This window comes from Esox lucius, chromosome 14 (assembly GCF_011004845.1).
Source record: "Esox lucius isolate fEsoLuc1 chromosome 14, fEsoLuc1.pri, whole genome shotgun sequence".
Lineage (NCBI taxonomy): Eukaryota > Metazoa > Chordata > Actinopteri > Esociformes > Esocidae > Esox > Esox lucius.
In genome coordinates, this window is record NC_047582.1 from 3084839 (window position 1) to 3111020 (window position 26182).

Genomic DNA, 26182 nt, shown 5'->3' on the forward strand with positions numbered 1-26182 from the left:
TACCTGCATACGTGGAAGACTTTTACATGGGGTGAAAACGCATTTGAACTACATGACTAGAAACACAACAAAACTTGGAGATGTAAATTCACCACCGGTTATTAGACTGGCATAGGAAAACTAGTGGCAGAGATCAACCGGGCTGGGAAAGGTGATTGCAAAATTACACTTCAGACCATTCAATCAATCTTTTAGACTATTATAGGATGCAGTCCCAGAAACTCTGCGATGATCCTCAAAGGAATGTTGAATACTATACAGCACATGCTGGTAACTGTTTACTAGGTTATCATGGTGGTGCTGCAATGTATGGGGCGGGTCTAGGGGGCCTTTTCCACAGGCTTTTCCGGAAGGCTATACTTTTGTTGAACTGTGGTTTCTGAATCACAAAACCACCTGCAGCATGGAATATTGTAGCTGTGGTTGTCAGCAATGTCATGGCATGCCAAACAAAACAGCAGGATGGATCTGGATTGATGGTTATGACTCAAGGTGTAAGAGACCACCCAGTAGGAGGAGTCTGCCAAAGAGTAAAAAAAATGCAAGATTGAGACAAAAACAAGATGCGCTGTAAAAAGAAATCATACCACTCAGAGGACACTAAAATGGAACACTGCAAGACTGATTTTTTTTTTTTTTTAAAGATGGCACTCCTACACCGTTTTTGGTGAATATATTAAAACTGAGTTGGATTTATTCACAGTCCCCTTCACAGACATCTATTGAGAAAAATGCATAAGCTGGAATACCAAACCTATCAGCAATATCAGATGCAGCCCCTCTGCATCTTTACTTCTACAATTCTTTACTGCTGAAAATGGTGAAGATTACATTGTTCTGAACAATACTTTGCTGTACTTAAAAAAGACCTGTAAAATAACCCGGATGTGACTAATATTGATGCCGGAGACAGTGTTGGTGTTATCAACTACCCAATAGCCACTCTATTTTCACAAGTGGACGTCTCCTTGGGTAATCGTTTGTTTAAGCCACATTTCCACCACAGGAACTTTACCCTGGAACTAGGAACCTTTTCGAGGAACTGGTTCCCTGCTGTGTTTCCACTGCAGGAACCAGGGTCTAGAACCAGGGACCACATTTTACCTCCAAAACAGTCCCTGCTCGGGGTAGGACTTCCCCAGATGTACCAGAAAATTTGTGGTGGGGTTTGCAGTGCTGAACATTTCTGATTGGTCGAGTAGTATTGTCGAGGCTACTCGCAGAAGTTTTCAACTTTCAATCCACAGTTTTATAATAAATATCAGGGGACATTTAATATATGCATTATTTTTGTGGTAACCGTAAAAAGTTCCTACCTTGGTCAGGAATTAATGTCCTAGCTATACACTCACCCAAAGGATTATTAGGAACACCTGTTAAATTTTTCATTAATTGCAATTATGAAAAAAAATATCCTCAGCAGAGTAAAGTTAAAGGAGTTTATTTTGCTTACAAAAACAGAACAAATTTTATGGACTAGAATTTAACAAACCGATGGAATTGGAGCCAAAGCAAGCGGCAAGGATACGCAGCCCACAGGTTAATTGCATTGAGCAATCGTACACAGGCTTTCGATCCACAGTTTTATAATAAATATCAGGGGACATTTAATATATGCATTATTTTGTGGTAACCGTAAAAGTTCTTACCTTGGTCAGGAATTAATGTCCTAGCTATACACTCACCTAAAGGATTATTAGGAACACCTGTTAAATTTTTCATTAATGCAATTATCTAATCAACCAATCACATGGCAGTTGCTTCAATGCATTTAGGGGTGTGGTCCTGGTCAAGACAATCTCCTGAACTCCAAACTGAATGTCAGAATGGGGAAAGGTGATTTAAGCAATTTTGAGCGTGGCATGGTTATTAGTGCCAGACGGGCCGGTCTGAGTATTTCACAATCTGCTCAGTTACTGGGATTTTCACGCACAACCATTTCTAGGGTTTACAAAGAATGGTGTGAAAAGGGAAAAACATCCAGTATGCGGCAGTTCTGTGGGCGAAAATGCCTTGTTGATGCTAGCGGTCAGAGGAGAATGGGCCGACTGATTCAAGCTGATAAAAGAGTAACTTTGACTGAAATAACCACTCGTTACAACAGAGGTATGCAGCAAAGCATTTGTGAAGCCACAACGCGCACAATCTTGAGGCGGATGGGCTACAGCAGCAAAAGACCCCACCGGGTACCTCTCATCTCCACTAAAAATAGGCAAAAGAGGCCACAATTTGCACAAGCTCACCAAAATTGGACGACTTTGGATTGGAAGACTGTTGCCTGGTCTGATGAGTCTCAAATTCTGTTGAGACATTCAGATGGTAGAGTCAGTATTTGGCGTAAACAGAATGAGAACATGGATCCATCATGCCTTGTTACCACTGTGCAGGCTGGTGGTGGTGGTGTAATGGTGTGGGGGATGTTTTCTTGGGAGACTTTAGGCCCCTTAGTGCCAGTTGGGCATCGTTTAAATGCCACGGCCTACCTGAGCATTGTTTCTGACCATGTCCATCCCTTCATGACCACCACGTACCCATCCTCTGATGGCTACTTCCAGCAGGATAATGCACCATGTCCCAAAGCTTGAATCATTTCAAATTGGTTTTTTGAACATGACAATGAGTTCACTGTACTAAAATGGCCCCCACAGTCACCAGATCTCAACCCAATAGATCATCATTGGGATGTTGTAGAACGGGAGCTTCGTGCCCTGTATGTGCATCCCACAAATCTCCATCAACTGCAAGATGCTATCCTATCAATATGGGCCAACATTTCTAAAGAATGCATTCAGCACCTTGTTGATTCAATGCCACATGGAATTAAGGCAGTTCTGTAGGCGAAAGGGGGTCAAACACAGTATTAGTATGGTGTTCCTTATAATCCTTTAGTTGAGTGTATAATTACATACAGTGGGGAGAACAAGTATTTGATACACTGCCGATTTTGCAGGTTTTCCCACTTACAAAGCATGTAGATGTCTGTCATTTCTATCCTAGGTACTCTTCAACCGTGAGTGATGGAATGTAAAATAAAAATCCAGAAAATCAGATTGTATGATTTTTAAGTTATTCACTTGCATTTTATTGCATGACATAAGTATTTAAACCATCAGAAAAGCATATATTAAACCTAATATTTGGTACAGAAACCTTTGTTTGCAATTACAGAGATCTTACGTTTCCTGTAGTTTTTGACCATGTTTGTGCACACTGCAGCAGGCATTTTGGCCCATTCCTCCATACAGACCTCCTGATCCTTCAGGTTTGATTGAGTGTGTGGACAGGTGTCTTTTATACAGGTAACGAGTTCAAACAGGTGCAGTTAATACAGGTAATGAGTGGAGAACAGGAGGGCTTCTTAAAGAAAAACGAACCGTCTGTGAGAGCTGGAATTCTTACTGGTTGGTAGGTGATCAAATACTTATGTCATGCAATAAAATGCTAATTAATTATTTAAAAATGATTTTTGTTTTAGATTCCGTCTCTCACAGTTGAAGTGTACCTATGATAAAAATTAGACCTCTATGTGCTTTGTAAGTAGGAAAACCTGCATTGTATTTTTGTTGTTAATAGTAAATCTCTAGGCTTTTACCTTAGGCTGAACATGCAAACATTTAAACTATTCCAGCAGCCAATATCAATCACACACACAATATACAGTATGTGCCTTCTACTCCTGTCACCAACGATTCATTGTTTGCGTAAAAAATTATTTTGTTTTACGCTAACGTGAAATTAAAAAGGCTACCAACTCTGACAACTGTCATTACCCAGATATTGCCGTCTGAAGCATTTCTAAATTTGGTACAAGTTAAATACTCCAACATTTCCTTGGAGCTCCTGATTTAATTTTAACTAATTTCAGCACGTGATTGGTCTCCAAACCGTATTGTTTGACTTGTATTTAGAGGTGTGATACAAAAGCTGGGTGGATAATTTAAATGACCAGGGATCTTATTGTGCACTCATTTCTCATGTGTAGCAGACAGACACAATTTTATTTTTATTTAGATTGCAACCGAACGTGCATTTGAGATGATAAACTCCAAAGCAATGAGAACCTGCATGCATTATACATTCACATTAACACGATTGAAGACTAAGTCCACGCCTTATTGGGTGTTTATGCTGAGGTCCAAGATCGCCTTGCACTGTTTACAACATTTTCCTTATCAAGCTGCACACCCCAGTGGCCATCGTCGTCAACCACTGATGACAGGAAGCCACTAGCTTCCTGCTTGCCCTTCACGAATGTTCTCATGTAATCTGCAAAAAGCTAATCTGATGTCCTGGTGAAATCCAAGCCTTAACCAGCCCAAAAGAAACCCAGGTACCAGTTAAAGCTTTCTGAATCAGTATGTGAGCAATCAGTCACCTGGTTCTCAGACTCACAAAATCTACAACAAGGGAAAGAACAGCTTACCACCAACCCTGTGCGGTAAAACGGGGTGATAAAGGCCTTTCGGTGGACACATGGTAGCCCTAAAAATACCAAAGTAGGTGTCTAGTGGTTTGAAATCTTGAATGATTATGTTTTGGGTGCCCAATCCGATAAGTCTCTCTTTCTTGTTGCAGAATAGGTAAAGACTACAGACATTGTTATACTGAATAGTCTCCCCTTTGAGGTTTATTGAATTGCAATGGTATGAATTGCATTGGTATGACCTCTGAAAAGAGCATCCCATGTGTCAAGGCACTCTGAAGACCTCTGGAGGTCTTCAAGAAATCTTGGACATCTGCGGATGTGTGATTAAGCTGGTTCCACTAACACTCCCATATGTACTGAACATGTACATTATTTTAAAGCTTCAAGCTTTGCCAGCCATTGCTAGTGCATCAGCCCGTATTGAATCTTTGTCACTGGGTTGGTGTTTGTTGAACAATGACACAATGGGTGGCCGTGCTGGAAACATCTCTTTATGACCACCATCCTCTGATGGCTACTTCCAGCAGGATAATGCACCATGTCACAAAGCTCGAATAATTTCAAATTGGTTTCTTGAACAACAGCCTAGAAATTGGGGGCTGTGCACACACCATCACGTTCAGCGTATCCATCAACATAATATGCCCCAATTTTCATTTCACCCCTATTCAGGGCATGCTATATCGATATATTCTTATTAGAGGCCAGATCTTCAAGCCATTCGATTGAGCTGTTTGAGAATGTCTCTTGACAATGATTGTAGATTTCTAAAGGGACCAATGCAATTGTTTCCTTGGTGAGGAATCCGTTGCAAAAGACTTTCATGCAAGCTGAAGCAATCGTAATTGACCGGAATGGGTCAACACCACCACACTCCTGGAACTCGAGTCTGTAAGGCATACAAGATGACCACATCATTCGCAGTAAGCCTTTATTTCATCCTTCATGACAAAGGTGTCTATGGAAACTGTTTCTTACCATTGCAAAAACTATTTTTCTTTAGCCATCATGGTATTCACACCGTAGTAATATGGTTCTGAATGGGAGCCAACATAGTTCTTATCCACCTTGATGTTATTCTTATTCTCCTTGAAAGGAGCCTTTTTTCGAATCCTTTAAACCCATAGCACGTGGCAAGGCCTCCAGCTTCATCGGTAGGAAGCAATGACTATCAATGTATCTCTGATTGAACGTGCTGTCTGTTAAAATCAAGAGCTTGCTACCATTAGCAATGTGTTGTGCCAATACCATTGTTAATAAGGTGTTGCATCAAGATGTAACCATCAAAACCTTTCGAGCTGTAAAGGTGTGGTCAGTATATTTCGGTTGGCTAAACTTTTGGAAAAAAGCAGCAACACAACTATCTCCAGCCAAACACCATGTCTCGTTATCAAAGCTTCTTGCACACACAAAATTTGCCGTGCATAGAGCATCCACAGGATTGGCAGTCTCAAAATCATAAAATATGTAGCGCTCACTGGGTTCCTCGTTTGGACGGTTTTATTTAACATTCATGATTAATTTCAACCGTCAGATCCACGTTTCAATTGGGACACATGTTAGCCGTGCACTTGTGCAGTTTATAGTTGGTAATACTAACGTTGTATTGATAACCACAATCGACAGTATTTCTTATGGTCACACCTACTAACCCAACGACCTGCACCTTTGTGGAACTTCAAGACTTTATGATGGCGATAACGAAAGTCAGAATAAAAGACTGGACACTGCTTTGTGTTCAAAGGCTTATTATGGCAATCTGTATAAAGACATACGCTACAGATATGTTTACAACCATGATCACTGTGAGGTGTTAAAACCTGTATAACACCAATCACAGACATATGACACCCCCAGAAACCCTTCAAGTTTCATAATGCCATAGAAATGGTTGTTGTGTAAGTACATAAAGACGGTTCTAGGATGGTTGTTGGTCTTCACTGTTTTGAAACTTGGTAAAGCCAGCATCGTGGGTTCGGTGGAAAAACAACTATTTTAGACCCGGTCATTTGTTCAAACCGAGAGATATCTGTGAATTCCAGACAAACATCTCACGCACCCATATGTAATTTACAACCACTAGCCACGGCCACATCATATGTGTACTGTGGGTTCAACATACCCATCAAACAAACTGAAAAGCATGTAGAATCATTATTCACAGCCACATCTAAAGGCCTTCTTTTTTGTGATAATCTGATCTTTCAGCAGTGTTTGAACCTTACGTCGCACATCTCCTCCCTCACGGTTGTTGACCATTTGCACCACTAGCTCTAGTGATTCATCGACCAAAAGCTCAGCATTACTCTGCATAACACTTTTTTGAGTAACCTGCCAAACGTGTTCAATATATTCATCACCTCTCATAGTCACATCCTACCGAAGAGTATCAGAGAATTCACCAAACAGTTCTCTGCAGACGGTCAGCTTGGTCCTTGTACAAAATCTGAAGCTCTAACAATCAAAATATTCAACCTTCCATAACGCATGCATAGACGCGCCACCAAAATCATCAAATTCACCAATATTTTGGAAATTCACAGACTGTCATAATTCTAAATTGTCAAATTGATCACTTTTGTATTACTCTATTAAGATCTGTATTTTTCAAAAATCTGCCGGGATGTTGTAATGAGTTTGCCTCATTGAGTTGTAGGGGAGTCAATTATATAGTCTAAAAAATGTGTGCTACAAAATCTTGGTTAACAAACCTTTGCATCTGTGGATTAATGTCCTGTATTGCTCTGCAACAATGTATTGGCTTGTTCAAGTGTTGTTTGAGATTAACAGTTTCATGGTTTTGCTCCTCTTGATCGGGGGACTCCTGGTGACAAATATGAGGGGCTCTTTTCGTGATTGGTTTGGTCTGTTGGATATGTGTAGAGATTAATGGTTGTTCAGTGTCTGTTCTGTAGTTAGTATTATCTCTAGCTTTACATGTAAATAACATTCTATAAAAACAATAAGGTTTAGCAGAAGACCAAGCGTATACAGGTATGTAAAGCGGATGATTAATAATGTTAAGACTACTTACCAAGGTCTCAATATCCAAAAAGGTGTTTTCCAAATAAGGCTGTGTTCATTTCCACTCAAAACTAAACCAGAGATATAAAAAACAGAGAATATGAAAGACAGATAAAAGCTTAACATTTGGATTGCTCCATTTTCATTATGTAATTGTTTTATACATTCTTAAAAAGTTCTCAAATGTGCCGTTTGTTAGATTTTATAATTGCAACACAACTTAAATAAAATAACTTGTACTTACTATGTAAACGACCTACTCCTCGCTCAAAATGGCAGATGTCTTTTTTGGCAACCACGGATTTAATAAAGACAACACAACCGGTATGCCTCCAAAAGATTACGCATCTTAACTTTGTCATTGGTTACATGTCACCGTTCATCAGTTTAGAACTATATCGTTAACATTAAATAACATTTAGATATGGATAAAGCTATACTTTTAGCTCAGGTAGTTGTTTACGTTTGACACCCAATTACACTGATTGATATTTCCGGTCCAGTAGAAACGCTGTTCTCCTTTGTTAACACGTCTTTGCCACGACATCAGGTCATTTCATTTGATTTATTAATGACAAACTCATACGGTTACATACACTAGCCAACATTTATCTTAATATTGTCAACAACAATACACTTTGTAAACAACATTTAACACACCCAAGCCCATAATACACCATACAAAAATCGGAATTCACGTGTCCATACACGGAAGTTTCGCATTACACACAAAGTTCATAAGTATCGTTGCCTGTTAAACAATTCTACCAATTTGTAGAAAACAAAAGCTCACGTTATTGCGCGTATAATTTGAGAAGACGCACTTACAAAAGTTTTGTTTACCTGAAATAACACCTCTTACCTTCTGGGTGATTTTGTTCCATATAATTCAACAAAGGTTTAATGCTGACTTAAAATACCCATTTTGATTTCACAAAGCATCATTGCTCATACGTACGTGTACCATCATTTTTAACACGATCTTTAACCCAACCATTCAACCTAGCCATAATGTCTACTCAACCCAGGTTTAGTTTGTTACATCTAAATACCAACGTTTTCCACACAATGTATTAAGGAGTTCTATATTGGATCACAAACCTAGTGTAAAATGCGCAATGTTAATTAAACTGAATGAACTAAGGATTATTTTTCTATTTTGTGGACCATTACAATGTTAAAATAAAACATTTGCCGAAACTCTCAATCGCAAGTCCCGACCCCTTCTTTATATCTTACACAAAAAAGCAAGATTTAGTAAATGATCTCACACATGAAATTCTATACTTGTTAAAATGACACAACTCCATGTTACACAAGCATTGCAAACCATGAAAGGTCAATGATGGAAGATCTAAGTGTGTGCAACAGATTATCGTAACATAATTTGCCTGTGGGATTTAACACCCCGAACCCTGGCACCCTTTTGTTAAACACCAAACATCTTGCTAGTAGTTTTAACATTGAATGTCTGGGGAATTTAACATCCCCAAACACTGGCGCCCTGTTGTAAAACATCACATTTATCGTTACTTATCGCAACATCAAATGTATGGGGAATTTAACAAAAGGGTGCCTGGGTTCGGGAATGTTAAACATCAAAGCTACCATAAATTACAGACCACACACCCCCATACCATATTTAATTCCCCGGACATGCATAGGTCAAACAGAAAGTTACAACCCCTAACATGCGTCACACAGGATGTACCACCACTGAGCATACGTCACACGGGAAGTCCCACCCCAGCATACATCACACAGGACGTCCCATCTACCGAACCGGAAGTCCCGCCCCCAAACCGGAAGCCCTGTCTACCTTTCAACCAATCATCCAAAGTGGCCATCCTATTTTAACTACTACTAAGGCGGTTTGTTCCCAACCAGGGGTATTAGAACCTCTGGGGGTACTTGGCCTCTCCACAGAGGGCACTTGAAAACACTCATGACTTACTAGTGAAATTAACATGAGGGGGTACTTCAGGGGTACTCTAAGCAATGCAAAATCTTTTGTGGGGTACAGTAACTGAAAAAGGTTGGGGGCCATGTACTAAGCCATAAGAGGGTGTCATATCTGGCCAATGAACCACACATAATACCACCACTCCCTGCTTGCGTTGTGTGATGTTATACCCATGGTATATGTTCTCATATACCAAGGCTTTCAGTCAATCCGCTATTTCAAACCAATCTGTTAATAATATTATATATTGTATGTCCACTTAAAAAGGATAAGACTTTGTCAGTCAGTCCTGATGTATGCCGCTATGTATGAACAATGTCCCATACCTCTGTCTCACTCCGCCAGTTGGATTGTTCACTAATTCAAAATGCTTTGATTGTCCGGTATAATGTATGTCCCTATGTTTATGTTTGTCTCTGAATGTCCTTTTGCTGTTTTAACATAATTGACTCCATAACCACCCTAACAGGCGATATGGTTCACCACTGCACAAGGCCTGGATGGTCCTGTCTATGGAGCTGCTGACAAATGGAACGGCATCGGCATCTTCTTTGATTCCTTTGACAATGACGGGAAGGTTGGAGAAATTATATATTCATTAAACAATTACAATAATTTCATAATAAATCTATTCATTTATTTGTTTCAACATAAAGCAAAAAGGAAATAGTTTTTCCTTTTTGCACTTAGAAATGCCTTTATTCAAATACTACCATGCACATTCTAGGAACAAATTTAGTAACATGGTATAAATATTGTTATTTGTTATCAAATATTTTACTTATTTTCAAGTCTTAGACTTATATATGACTGTGGTATACTGAGATTGGATGAAAGAAACCTGAATTACCCTGGAAACATAAATTAGCTACATCACACATTAATGTTGTTTCTGTTTTACTGTTGGTTTTAGAAAAATAACCCTGCTGTGATGGTGGTAGGAAACAATGGCAACCTTGTTTATGATCACCCGAAGTAAGTCAACATTTCCTCTCCTCACTGACATCACCAACTGAAAATTTAAACACTTTAAAGAAGATTAGGAAATATGATTATATATTTTGTGGTTGGAGATTATAATTCTCTATCTCTTCCTAATCTCCTTGGGCATTGAAAGCTTTAAATCACTTTTCTGTGCTGGTTCATCCAGGCCTATGTATTTGAATTCTCAGTTTGTTCTTTCGTCACTACTGAACATGCCAGGAGTGTTTACAATAATAGGAATAAATTGAATTTGGTATGTTTTCCTTCATTTCTCAAATCTCTCAAGATTTTCATTAAATATGTTTGTGTGACCATAAATGTAGTGTTTATATTCTCACCACTTGTATCTAGTTTTGCTGTAGGGTGGTTCTCTGTGAGCTCAAACTGAAAATATTTTTTGTTTATCAATTCTCACAAAGAAATGTATTTGGTTGTAATTCATGCACTATTACTACCACCAATAGGCTTAATAGTGTTAGAGTTTTAGTTTTTAAACAGGATTTTCTCTTGCAGCGACGGCACAACTCAGGCCCTGGGAACATGCTTAAGAGACTTCCGTAACAAACCCTATCCTGTCCGCGCCAAAATAACATACTACAAGAAGACCCTAATGGTAGGAAAATGCAACCTCTCACCCATAAACTCTCCCTTATACTCATCACTGTTTTTTTTCACCTCAGTGTAGGTACTGAACTGTTCATTCCTCAAGTACATCCCAAAGTTTGCATTAAATTGACAAAATAGCCCAACTATACCTTTTTTGCCGGACCACGGAGCCGGCCTAGAAGAGCGAATATCTCTTACTGTGACTGACTGACTGACTGACTGAGTGAGTGAGTGAGTGCCTGACTGACTGACTGACTACCCCTTGTTAAATAGCATACTGGCTAGAGATGCGGACTACAGAACAACAGGTCCTGCGATTGCCTCCTGTCACTGTCAAAACATATTATGCTTCAGGATTTGCTCAGGACAGACCAAAGCTTTGCTAGCTACAACCTTCAGTAGCTACGTAATAGGAAGCCTAAAATAAAACAGTTCTGGTGGATATTACGATTTGTTCAGGATAGACAAACTCTTCGCTGGGTATGCGATTCTCTCTTCTTTACACTTGACAAAAAATGCAGTTATCGTCACCTATATTGATAGATACTATATCGATGTCGTTCACGAATGGCTAATTAGCCCAGGGACAAAAGAGGATTTGTTTAGGATATACAAAAAGTTCGCTGGCTACAACCTTCAGAAGCTACGTTATGGGAAGCCTAAAATTCAACTGTTTACTGTTATATTGAGACTATTTCTGGTGGATTTTTGAATTATGTCTTAGGATTTGTTCAGGATAGACAAAAACTTTGCTGACTACACGATTCTCATATTTTCATTTGATGAAAAAGTTTATCATCACCTATATTGATACAGTGATTATTGTATCAATGTCATTCACAAATGGCTAATAAGCTGTTAAAACAGCCAGTAGCAAAAGCCATACGTTTCATAGATGCTATTTGTGGTGGAGGAAAATGTAATAAGAAACAAACTCAGTTTAACACAATGGTTAATGGTGTCTAACAAAATATTCAAACTTTGCGCAATGTTGTTACAAACCATGTGTCACCTGGGGAAACGGCAGGAGGGTAAAAACTAAAACGCGCACACACAGGGTACCTGCATGCATAACAGATGTTAATGCGTGACACGATTATATAATGTCTAGAGACTATACCGACACCCGGCAAATGTATAGGTTGGTGGCGTAGTGGTTAAAGACACAGCCTTTCACGTGGGCAACAAAGTTCAACACTTTTTATTGCGGGCCGCCTGAGCTAGTCTTGCCTGGTTTCTTCTTCATATTGGTAATTTATTTTGGGCCATTACCCTTGTTTGTCCTCTCAGGTGCTGATCAACAATGGTTTCACACCAGACAGGGATGACTACGAGTTCTGCACCAAGGTGGACAATATGGTCATTCCTAAAGAGGGCTACTTCGGCATCTCAGCTGCCACCGGAGGCCTTGCAGGTGGTTAACTTGGTTGCAGTTTACTTTAAGATTTTCAATATTTTTATGTTCTTGGCATGATATAGAAGTGTCCAGACACTTCTTTTTGTGATTCAGTTACTTGGTGAGACATGTTCCCCAACGAGCAATTTACTTCCTCATCGTGCTGTGCAAGGGCTCAAACAAATAACATTAAGTTCCCCAAATACCCCCAAAAGAACCCAAGAAGTTGTGTAACTCTCCATTTTATTTGCACCTTTATTTTATTTAGTGTGACTTGAACTGTTTCCCCTGCTGTCCCATTTTCTTTGAAGCCTATGGTTAAATATTTGCTGGAGTCGCTGTGAAAAAAAATAACATTGTGGATATGAAACATTCAGTTTCTAAAGGGATGTATTTGGATGTTTTTTGGGGCCTTTGTTGTCTTTAAAAAAAAAGGTTCAGGACAGACAAAAACTTTGCTGGCTGTAACCTTATGTAGCTACGTAATAGGAAGCCTAAAATAAAACTGTTCTGGTGGATATTACGATTTGTTCAGGATAGGCAAACACTTCACTGCCTACACCATTCTCTCGTCTTTTCACCTGACTAAAGTCAGTTATTGTCAATTATTGATAGGTACTCAATGTCATTCACGAATGAATAATTAGCAAGTAAACGGCCAGTGGTAAAAAAGGATTTGTTCAGAATAGACAAACATCGCTGGCTACAACCTTCTGTACGGGAAGCCTAAAATGAAACTGTTTACTGTGGTGATGGCCAAGCGAGGCTTCATTAGCGTTATTTTAGTAGCAGGATATTATGCTGGCAGCACTCAGATTTTCATTATCACAATGAAAGCCATAATTTAAATGTATAAGGCCATATAGTTAACAATCTAGTATGTACAAAAACAACAGACAAGAACAACATTGGAACGGACATTAAACATAAAATGACAGACTAGATTTTTAAATATATTGCCTTATTTAGGCTTTTATTTAGAAAAAGAAAATCAGAGTTAGCATAATATCCTGCTGCTAGAAGAACAGCCATCACTAGTTTACTGTTATATTGCGGCTATTTCTGGTGGATTTTCGAATGATGTCTTAAGGATAGTCAAACACTTCGCTGACTACACGATTCTCTCGTCTTTTCACTGGATGAAAAAGTCTGTTATCGTGATCTATATTGATACAGTAGTTATCGTATCAATGTCATTCACAAATGGCTAATGAACTGTTAAAACAGCCAGTGGCAAAAGTCATTCAGTTCATAGATACTATTTGTTGTGGAGGTAAACTTAATAAACAAGCTAAATAAACAATGTTTATAAGATGTAATTTACATCATAATAGAGATTCGTGGGTTAGATATCTTTTTTTACTGCATGACCACTTTGTAATTTCTTCAGATGTGTTTCTCTTCCAAAACATGTAATGGTATTTTTATTGTTTTATTGTTGTCAGGTTGTATCATGATACATACATTTTTTATATATTTATTTAATTCTTATGAATGTGTTTCTCTAACTTATATCTTGCAGACGACCATGATGTTCTGTCCTTCTTGACATTCAGACTTACAGAACCTGGCCAAGAACTGGTAACTAAATGTGCCTAGTTATACCACCAAAGACGACTACCTAGTTTACCTCAGTATTAATTATCTGCTTTGTTTAATTGATTTATGTAGTTGTACAACTAGTAACTATATGTGTTATACTACAGCACTTCCAGGTTCTAATTGCTCTTCAGTAATATTTTAATTGGATGAACATCTGAGTCCAATCGTGAATCGTGTGGGTATTTCTTCAATAGATGTATGAGAGAGTGTGATGTAAGTAAGGGGCCTCAGTCTCTTCAATGTGGGTTGAGTGGTTGTTTTGTCTGTCCCATTGAAGCCCCCACCTGAAGCAGAGATGCCCAAGGAGGAGAAGGACAAGTACCAGGAGGAATTTCAGAACTTTCAGCAGGAGCTGGACAAAAAGAAAGAGGACTATCAGAAAGAACATCCAGACGTCCAGGGAGAACCCAGTTAGTTTCTCTCAAGAATATCTGCTTTATACAAATATTTTATAGTTTTTGCCACACTTGAATTTGATAAAATACATACTTTTTTTTATGCTTCAGTGGTATTGTTAACTATAAATGCTAACCTTCCGACTGATGTGTGTCTTGTGTAGTTGAGGACATGTACGAGAGTGTAAATGACAGGGAGCTCCGTCAAGTGTTTGAGGGTCAGAACCGAATCCATCTGGAAATCAAGCAGCTTCACCGTCAGCTGGCCATGATCCTGGACGAACAGCGCCGCTATGTCTCTGTGGTTACAGACGAGGTCTCCAAGCGCCAAGGGGAGTCGGGGGGGCAGGTGAGATGGATCAGAAGTCTTGCCACACAAGAAAATACAGACATGCACATACAATTAGACCAGGGTTTATGGAAATAATTAAATCAGTAGAAATAGAGCAGTCAACAAAAAAGCTAGGAATCAGTCTGTGTCGATCTTTTAAATCATAATAGAAACAAAAATTATCTATATAAGCATTGATCCCAATATATATCACTACAGACAAAAAACACACAAGAAACACACAAAAACCTTCAACTCACACAGTTAACCCAAAAATTTACACATTCAGTCTATATATCTATAAAATCTAAGTGGTCGGCATGAGTCATGTGGCCATGGACTGCTATTTATAGCTTAGTGGCCTAATGAGTCAACACATAGAATCAAAGTATACATATATAACCACACACATTATCTATATAAGCATTGATACCAATGCATATCACTACAGACAAAAAACACACAAAAACATAAAACTCACAGTTTACCCAAAAGTAATTATTTTCCTGTGCTTGGATAGTAGAAAACTTTGGTGTTAGTTGTATTGTCGCAATGCGCGCAATGTCCACGTTTATAATTACCTTTAGGTGGACCCAGAAACCAAGATTACATTTTCTTGGGTGGCTGCATGCTAAATTACGTGGACGTCGAAATCAAATGCGAGGGGCCATATAAGTGAAATCTCTCAAATGAGGATCACTTTTGAGGATTGCCCAGTGCTTGAGTATACTTGCTTTGACGTAGCCGGGCACATGGACTGTATTCAGTCGAAAAGCACTTTCACTGCATGGAAGCCAAACATGGATCTTCTTCCTTTCTGCAATTTGTGGTTATAGAACATCCGTATCTCAAAAAGGGGAGGTGACATTGTACGCAAATTGAAAAAGAGGGAGGCATTTTGGAAATACTCTTTAGATACTGTGAACTCAGGGAGACTGAATGTGTCAATTTTTGGGTTAACTGTGTGAGTTGAAGGTTTTTGTGTGTTTCTTGTGTGTTTTTTGTCTGTAGTGATATGTATTGGGATCAATGTTTATATAGATAATGTGTGTGGTTATATACGTATACTTTGATTGAATGCGTTGACTCAGTAGGCTACTAGGCTAAATAGCCGTCCATATACAATGGCCACATGACTCTTAGGAAGACGCCAGCTGTGTGTCGGAACGTCAGTCACTTTTGTTTATATTGCGGATTAAAAGATCGACACAATGATTCCTGCCTTTTTTGTTGAATGGTCCAACTACTCCTTGCCCTGTACTAGGCCTTTTGGTAATTTTCCATGGCAAATATATTTGTAAATTTTTTGTTTTTTTGTCACTGTTGTTGAGCACCCCTCCTACCTTTTGTTTGCTGATGTGCGTAGCCCGTCTGAAGTCACATCTACACACCCTTATTGAAAAAGCAGCTTTTGTTTATGCTTGTCAGAATGTTTTCCCTGTTTAATCTTGTAATCAAATGGTATTTCAGGGAAAAAGATCATGAAAAGATTCTAATAAAACTGTCAGTGATTCAGTTGCCTAAGTGTGCACACCTCATAACAAATACTTTATGAAAACACCTATAGCTTAGGTTACAGAATTAAGTCTGTTTGGATAGGTATGAATCAACCTACAGTTTCACACCTGGATGTTGGGTTCCTGATCTGACTGGTTCGGCTCTTGACTAGGCAATTACAGGAAATTCATCTTCCTTGTTTGCAGGCCATTCCTTGGTTGGTTTGGCTGTGCATTTAGTATAATTTCTATTTTGAGGTATTTATTACGTCCTCTTTTCAGACCACACGAAAAGAAGGGAAACACACAAAGAAAAGCAGCCCATAGCATGATGCTTGATATTATGTACTGTGTTTTTTGGGTGATGAGCCATGTTGTTTTTGCGCGTGTATCTCTATCTATATATCTATATTTTTTTCATAGATGTGTGTATGTCTAAAATATATATCTATGAAAAAAATTAGGAGACCACTCCAAATTTTTCTTAAATCAGCATCTCTACGTGTATGGCTTCCATTCCAGTGTCTGTTAAATTCCAACAGAGGCACACCTCATTTTACTTAATGAGGTACTGATTAGGTGATTACCTGAACCAAATCTAATTTAATGAGGAAAAGTATAAAAACCACTGCTGTGGACAACACAATCCTCTTACAATAGGATCAGCTGGATGACAAAAACAGTGAAAGTAGTACCTCAAAGGTAACTATTCAGCATGTTGAAAAGAAAAGTTTGAGTAAATTCTGGCTTTACTGGCAGAGGGATACAGTAAGCATCAGGTTGCTTCCATCCTGAGAATCTCAAAGACAGCGGTTCATAAAAACATGGTCAAGCAACAGACATTTGGGACAACAAAGCTACAGACTGGCAGAGGGCGAAAACGACTGTCCACTGACCGAGATGACCGTCAACTCATTCAAATGTCACTCAACAACCGTAGGATGACATCAAGTGACCTACGAAAAGAATGGAAACAGCAGCTGGAGTGAAGTGCACAGCGAGGACGATGAAACAGGCTCCTAGGGGCAGGGCTGAAGTTGTGCAAAGCTAGAAAGCCCTTCATCAATGAGAAGCAATGAAGAGACTTAGCAAAGAAGTTAGCAAAAGATTAGGACAAGGATTGTGTAAGGTCGTCTTCTCTGATTAGTAAAATGTTCAGTTTTGCCCAACACCTTATCATCTAATGGTTAGACTGAGACCTGGAGAGGCCTGCAAGCCACAGTGTCTCGCATCCAAATTTGGTGGAGGATCGGTGATGATCTGGGGATCTTGCTTCAGCAAGGCTGGAATCGGGCAGATTTGTCTTTGTGAAGGACGCATGAGTCAAGCAAAGTACAAGGTTATCCTGGAAGAACACCTGCTTCCTTCTGCTCTGACCATGTTCGCCAACTCTGAGAATTGTTTTTTCCAGCAAGACAAAGCTCGGTTCCACACAGCCAGGTCAATCAAGGTTTGGATGGAAGACCACCAGTACAAGACCTGTCATGGCCAGCCTAATCTCCATTCCTGAACCCCATTGAAAACCTCTGGAATTTGAGCAAGAGTAAGATTGATGGTCACATGCCATCAAACAAACCTAGCTACTTGAATGTTTGTGCCAGGAGCTGCACAAAGTCACCCAAAAGCAATGTAACAGACTGGTGGAGAGCATGCCAAGACGCATGAAAGCTGTGATAAAAAATTTGGATTATTCCACCAAATATTGATTTCTGAACTCTTCCTAAGTTAAAATATTAGTATTTTGTTGTTGGAAAATTAATATGAATTAGTTTTCTTTGCATTATTTGAGGTCGGAAAACAATACATATTTTTGGGGTTATTTTGACCAGTTTCTACATTTTCTACAAATAAATACTCTAAATGGCAATTTATTTTTTTAGAATGTGGGAGTAATGCTGTCAGTAGTTTATAGAATAAAACCAAACAGTTAATTTCACTCAAACATACCAAACATACTCTACTCTGAGCTCCTCCCAGGTGACAGAGCTTTTCACCTTATCTCTAAGGGATCGCCCAGCCACCCTGCGAAGAAAGCTCATTTCAGCCACCTGTATCCGGGATCTTGTCCTTTCGGTCATGACCCAAAGCTCATGACCGTAGGTGAGAGTAGGAACGTAAATTGACCGGTAAATCGAGAGCTTCGCCTTGCGACTCAGCTCTTTCTTCACCACGACAGACCAATACATCGACCGCATTACTGCAGAAGCTGCACCGATCCGTCTGTCAATCTCCCGTTCCATCCTTCCCTCACTTGTGAACAAGACCCCTAGATACTTAACCCCTCCACTTGAGGCAGGCACTCTCCACCAACCTGAAGTGGGCAAGCCACCCTTTTCCGACTGAGGACCATGGCGGATTTGGAGGTACTGATTTTCATCCCCACCGCTTCACACTCTGCTGCAAACCGTCCCAGTGCATGCTGAAGGTCCAGGTTTGAAGGAGTCAACACGACAACATCATCCGCAAAGAGCAAAGACGAAATCGTGTGGTCCCCAAACCTGACACCCTCCGGCCCCTGGCTGCGCCTAGAAATTCTGTCCATAAAAATTATGAATTAAATATATTCATTATAATCAGAAACAACTAATATTTTTGTTAGCTTGATGGCAGTGACAAAAATGACAATTAAAATAGAATAACTGTCATGTAAATGACTGAAGTTACTATAAGGTCTATGCATACCGAGCTTATATGAAAAGGTCCTGTTTAACAGCTATTGAAGCTATTGAAAAGGTCCTGTTTAACAACGCATGGGCCCGGGTGCATCTTCACCGCCTGCACCCTCTATTGCTGTGCCACTGGTTGATAATTGACACTGCTTCCTCCATATGCACGCTCACTCTTTTTCATAGGAGCTGCCATTGAGCCGATGTTGGATGTGAATAGCAGCCACTCCTCGCCTGTTATGTGGTAGCGCTCCTGTGGTTTCATTAGTTTATAAAAACATACACAACCCTGTTTAAAAAATTTGGGAAACTGCATACAATGCTAACAAAAACAGAATGCAATGATGTACAAATCATTTATCCCTATATTTAATTGAAAATAGTACAAAGACAACATCAAATATTGAAACTGAGAATGTTATTGTTTTTGGAAAAACACATGCCCATTTTGAATTTGATGCCAGCAACACATTTCAAAAAAGTTGGGACAGGGGCATGTTTACCACTGTGTTGCATCACCTCTTCTTTCAACAATACTCCATAAGCATTTGGGAACTGGGGAGACAAATTGCTTTTGTTTTAAATGTGACATTGTTGCTTGATATTGAATTTCAGCTGTTCGGGGTCTCATTTCGGGGTCTCCTTTGTCGGGGTCTCCTTTGTCAGAATTTTCATTTCATAATGCGCCAAATGTTGGTGACAGCTCTGGGCTGCAGGCAGGCCATTTTAGCACCCAGACCCTCTTACTACAGAGCCATGCTGTTGTAATACATGCACAATATGGTTTGGCATCATCTTGCTGACATAAGCAAGGCCTTCCCTGAAAAGACGTTGTCTGGATGGCCGCATATGTTGCTCCAAAACATATATATAATATACATATACACATACACATACACATACACACACACACACACACACACACACACATATATATATATATATATATATATATATATATATATATATAGTTCAGCATTAATGGTGCCTTTACAGATGTGCAAGTCACCCATGCTATGTGCACTAATGCACCCCCATACTATCATGGCCACTGACTTTTTAACTGTGTGCTGATAACAAGCCGGATGATCCCTCTCCTTTTAAATCCGGATGATGCAGCGTCCATGATTCCGAAGAATAATTTAATATTTTGATCCGTCAGACCACAGGACAGTTTTCCACTTTGCCTAAGTCCATCTTAAATGAGCTTGGACCCAGAGAAGGCAGTGGCAGTTCTGGATCTTGTTTATATATGGTTTCTTCTTTGCATGTTAGAGTTTTAACTTGCATTTGTGGATGCAGTTTTGCATTTTGCTAGTGTCCTTGTCACTACTGGTAGCATTAGGCAGTACCTGCTGCTCATTCAGGTTGCACAGGTAGTACAGCTCCTCGAGGATGTCACATCCACAAACTAACTCATTTTCTCCCATGGTTTTGGGAGGTTGAATGTGTCTTCATGCAAAGTGTATATGGCCTTGGATATGATTTTTTGTGAAAAATGGCTTCTGTCTTACCACCCTACCCCATAGCTCAGACTTGTGGAGTATACACTCACCTAAAGGATTATTAGGAACACCTCTTCAAGTTGTCATGAATGCAATTATCTAATCAACCAAACACATGGCAGTTGCTTCAATGCGTTTAGGGGTGTGGTCCTGGTCAAGACAATCTCCTGAACTCCAAACTGAATGTCAGAATGGGGGAAAAAAAGGTGATTTAAGCAATTTTGAGCGTGGCATGGTTGTTGGTGCCAGACGGGCCGGTCTGACTATTTCACAATCCGCTCAGTTACTGGGATTTTCACGCACAACCATTTCTAGGGTTTACAAAGAATGGTGTGAAAAGGGAAAAACATCCAGTATGCGGCAGTCCTGTGGGCGAAAATGCCTTGTTGATGCTAGAGTTCAGAGGAGAATGGGCCAACTGATTCAAGCTGATAGAAGAGTAACTTTGACTGAAATAACCACTTGTTACAACCGAGGTATGCAGCAAAGCATTTGTGAAGCCACAACACGCACAACCTTGAGGCGGTTGGGCTACAACAGCAGAAGACCCCACCGGGTACCACTCATCTCCACTACAAATAGGAAAAAGAGGCCACAATTTGCGCAAGCTCACCAAAATTGGACAGTTGAAGACTGGAAGAATGTTGCCTGGTCTGATGAGTCTCGATTTCTGTTGAGACATTCAGATGGTAGAGTCAGAATTTGGCGTAAACTGAATGAGAACATGGATCCATCATGCCTTGTTACCACTGTGCAGGCTGGTGGTGGTGGTGTAATGGTGTGGGGGATGTTTTCTTGGCACACATTAGGCCCCTTAGTGCCAATTGGGCATTGTTTAAATGCCACGGCCTACCTGAGCATTGTTTCTGACCATGTCCATCCCTTTATGACCACCATGTACCCATCCTCTGAAGGCTACTTCCAGCAGGATAATGCACCACGTCACAAAGCTTGAATCATTTCAAATTGGTTTCTTGAACATGACAATGAGTTCACTGTACTGAAATGGCCCCCACACTCACCAGATCTTAACCCAATAGAGCATCTTTGGGATGTGGTGGAACGGGAGCTTCGTGCCCTGGATGTGCTTCCCACAAATCTCCATCAACTGCAAGATGCTATCCTATCAATATGGGCCAACATTTCTAAAGAATGCTTTCAGCACCTTGTTGATTCAATGCCACGTATAATTAAGGCAGTTCTGAAGGCGAAAGGGGTTCAAACACAGTATTAGTATGGTGTTCCTAATAATCCTTTAGGTGAGTGTACGTGTAATGTTTATTTGCATGGAGTGCCCAGTTCCTGCAAGAAATTGCAAAATTTCTTTAAAAGCTCTTTAAAGTTGCCGTTTTACTTAAGTATTGTTTATTACAATTTATTTTCCGGTTACAACTTACTGTAGGTAAAAAGGTCTGATATGAATTATTTCAGCTTTTACTTAAACAAAGCTGCATTTTCATTTACTTCAATAAGTGAATTGCATTCTTTTGATTTTATTTTAAATTTTTCCTTGACAGCTTATCCACAGTTTTTTAATCTGTTAAAAAAAAACGCAAACCGAGAGAACCAGCATTAACACCTACTCGTGCACACAAACAATCCCATTACAAAGTCATCACTTTGTTTTGAAAACCTTAGTTGCACAGAGACATTTTTCAATTAATCATTTTAACAGTAAATATGAATGTCTTCCAATTAATATTTTTTTTAAATAATTGCCTGTATGGGATTAACCATATACATGTTAAAATTGAATTGCACTCATTCAAACATGAAGATTTTTCCTCAGGCTCCTAGTCAAGAACTCGGTGCTGTGGTTGCAACGCAACAGGAGGTGCTGAGGAACCTTGATGAGTTAAGGTAAATGACAACAGCTTTTGTTTTCTTTGTTATTCATCCTTAACTATATTTATCCCACAGTATAAATAAAGGTTTGATAATATGCAAAAACAAGTTATTGTTTCAGTCCTGGCCATAAAGAAATCCTAATTAAATCTTGTATTTAATCCCACATTACAATAGTCTGCTGCTATAGGTGTCCCAGTTTAGACCCAATAGTCTGGCTCCTCCAGCTTCTATCTTCCTGTAGGCTTCACTATGATACCTTTATCTCCTCAGAAGCTCATCTATAAACCATATTTGTGTTTACTGACTATCACTCTTTTGTCTATGAGAATATGAACTGCAAATTCTGATTGGCAGTTCTTTCGTTTAAAAATGCATACATATACTTTACTGGATTGAAGTAGTGGTAACCCCCTTGGACCTTTTCACACTTTGTTGCACTGGAAATGGTGACTGAAATTTAAACTAACTACCATTTTTGTTTCTATTAAAAAGTACTCTATATACACTACCTTGATTACATATTGACCCTTAATGTATGTTACAAAACCCATTGGCAGGATTTACATCTAGTAAGTATTAAAAGCGTTGTACACCAGGATGAGCAATATAAAAAAAAATCCAAAATTCTTCAGGCTCTGTAAAGGTGTTTGAAATCATGGCTAGACAGTAATTTAATCACAAAGACAATCATGTGTGCTGTGTTTTGGCTAACAAATGTTAACAAATGCAGAAAAAAATATATGAATAAAAAAGCCTACTGTTAATGGAATAGGAATTCCTGGCAGATTTAGATCTTCCCACAATTTGTAAACTGCAATGCTCTTTATGTTCCTGAATCGCTGCTAGGTGAGTTCATTGTGGAAATCCGATTCTTTTAAAATCACCACAATAAGTGGTTTACCATGAAGTTGGGACAGCCTCAACATTAATCCTAACCTTAAACACACTGGAAGCATTATAGTACTTCAGGGGAGACTGTTAGTCAACCACTGCTGTACGTAAAACGGACTGTCCATCTGTCAATGTGTTTACATCTGAATGACTGTTCATATGTAAGTATGTGTACATATGCGGGGAAATATCATGACGTATGGTTGCCTACGGCCTGTAATGACATTTCTGAACACTAAAAATGCAGTAGCTTAGATTTGGGAGTTTTGTTTTCTTGATGTGCCTATTGTTTAGGTACCTGCAGTTTCATGTGATCTCAGGAAAATACTTTTAGTCTTTTGTTAGAGGTTGAGGATTCAAATTAAGGTTTGATCGTGGTACTTGGTTAATCCTGATTAAAGAGGACAATCTCCATTCTTTGTTGAAATCTTACATCAACAGTTTTTTTTCTTTTCCATGGATGAATAACAATAACATATTTGTGCTTGAGTATTATATGATATATATAATCTAAGGTGCTTTGGACAATGGAGTAGGAAACAGATCAGACCATACAAACAGAATATTAAAAAAATTATGCAGAGATTACAGAACAGACACATTCCCCAAAACATCCTTTTGGTATATAAAATATATATAAAATGTAATGAAATTCAAATAGATTTTTTACTCTATCAAACATTAAGTGTTGACAGTTTTTGGGATGCAAACAACTGTAGACTTTTTTTTTTATAGTTGAATTTAACGGTTGCAATTATTTTTTACCTATGTATGTAATTATACAAGTTATTATTTGCTACAGTATGTAGCTTGTAAAACTTTTATGAAATAATCTTCAAAGTTGGCCTATTTAATCAGAATAATTATGTATTATATTTGCATGCATTTCTACCCAATATTTCACCTTAAACCAAGCTGCCAGTGTACTCCCTTTTTAGGACTATTTTATTTGTCATATGCTTTCTGACATAATGTAATCCTATACATGACATGAAATGCCACACTATTATGCCAACTGCGTGATTGAATCAGGGCCTACAGGATTATTACTGATAAACATATGAGATGGTCGCATCTGTAACAATCTGATTGACAATAGATGTATGCAAATAGTTTACATATGGCCTTTAATTAATATTGCAGTTATGCATAAACATGAAATGAATTGCGTCATCAGAGAGTAACACTACATTTATCACTTTTCAATGCATTGTTTCTGTAATATAAGCTCATTGACATTATACAAGCATAGTAGAGACATACATCAGGCTCTGAAAGGTAATAATTTGGGATATTCTGATTGCTCTGTTTTACATTTTTCAAGTAAATCTGACCTTTGTTAAGGTTTTAATGTCTATACTGAATTACAATTATATGACCTAGTCTCTGGCAAATTACAGCTGCTGATCTAAGAAGGGCTTTCTCTTCATAAATGGGTCATTTGGCCGAGATAAAGATTACACGCACGGTTTATTAAATGTTCACTTTCTCAAGGGAGATTTTCTTGCTTCTTAATTTAGAGAAACAAATTTGATTTTGTTTATACTTGTACTATTCAACTGACCCTCGGCCATGTCTGCTGTGTGCCATATGGCACAGGTCTAGCTGCAAGAAAAGGCCACGTCTTCGCATTATTTGTCAGCAGAGGATTAGACATCAGTCTTTAAATACATCCTTCATGCACAGATATAAAACATGGGCTTCTTCTGATTGCTTTTTTGATTTTGCAATTCCCCCATGGGTCACACAAGCTTTCAATTTCTTTCATTTGTCTTAAGTCTTTATGGCTTTGTATTCATCTTAAATTGCTTTATGATGCTAAGAATTTATAAGAAAAATGTAATTTAATTCCAAACATGATATTGTGCTCTTTTATTAAAATAATAAGTAAGCTTTTAATACACACAACTTCAGCCTCTTGCAATTTCTTTCCAAAATGGAAACTTTTGATTGCATATTCAAAGATGCCCCCAAAGTGACTTGTATACAGCTCCGGAAAAAAAGTTGAAAAGGAAGGTTTGGAGTGAGGAACAGAAGGGTTGAAATTAAGAGACCACTGCAAATTCAACATTTCTGTTCCTCACTCCTTTTCAACATTTTTGGAAAGAAAAGAAAAAGCTGCCGTGATCTCGGAGCTGTATAAAATTGTTAGAACAGACAATACCATATGTTACCTAATCAGCAAATTACCATTAACCATCAAATAGTTGAACAAAGAAAGGACTACACCCATCATAACCCATTTGAGAGCTTCCAAATCTGTGGTGAAGATAGATAAATAATGTCAGGACTGTTACTTCTGTATTCAACATTGCATGACATAAATAATAGTAAATTTGATAGTTCTCATTTATAAGAATGTTAATATTACTGTTTCCCATGTTTTACAAAATAATGATCAGAATACTAACCCTCAGGCAGTTGAATTCTTTTAGTATCAGATTTGAAATTATTATACATATCTTTCACTGTAATTTTCCTCTTCAAAGATGTTTGGAAAACTAAGAAAGGGTTTTGACCAAAACAGAACATTAGTATTCACTGGCGAAGGAATTGTGATTTTATGGGGAATGCTAGCTGGCCTTAAAGGTGCACTATGCAGCTTAACACCATCCATTCTGCAATGAGATGTATATCGGTTCTGTAACTCCATTAAGATCTGACATTGTCATTACAAACTACGAGCATACTGACCAGTCTGAAGCAGTGTCACATCCAACCTTTGATGCTGGAACAATGAACGCAGACTTTCGTTTCAAATGGGGTTAAAGTTGATGGGCCCTTTCCATTTATGTAAACGGCTAAACCAATCAAAATGTCATCTGGGCTATATATTGCATTTGAGGCATTGCCATATTTCAGAGACTCGTTGATAGCTATCTAGCGAACATGAAACCATAATCATGCTAGCTAGCGCTAGCTGGAACAATAGTAAGCACATTTCGACCAGTTTGCACAAGGCTAAATCTAGCTAAAGGGCAATAAAATTGCTTCTTCCGAGCAATATTCGCTTATGCATAAGGTTTAGTCACAACCCACAATGCTTATT

The 26182-nt window shown here is 38.7% G+C and overlaps 1 protein-coding gene across 1 annotated transcript in view; it reads left to right on the plus strand.

Moving 5' to 3' along the window:
- lman1 (lectin, mannose-binding, 1) overlaps positions 1 to 26182 on the plus strand; it is a 54606-nt gene that overhangs the window by 18319 nt on the left and 10105 nt on the right. The window contains exons 3-10 of the mRNA XM_010901862.4: positions 9883 to 9990; positions 10327 to 10388; positions 10911 to 11010; positions 12294 to 12417; positions 13922 to 13980; positions 14279 to 14411; positions 14561 to 14745; positions 22184 to 22254. Coding sequence (XP_010900164.1) covers positions 9883 to 9990; positions 10327 to 10388; positions 10911 to 11010; positions 12294 to 12417; positions 13922 to 13980; positions 14279 to 14411; positions 14561 to 14745; positions 22184 to 22254 — 842 coding nt within the window. The remainder of the gene's footprint in view (positions 1 to 9882; positions 9991 to 10326; positions 10389 to 10910; positions 11011 to 12293; positions 12418 to 13921; positions 13981 to 14278; positions 14412 to 14560; positions 14746 to 22183; positions 22255 to 26182) is intronic.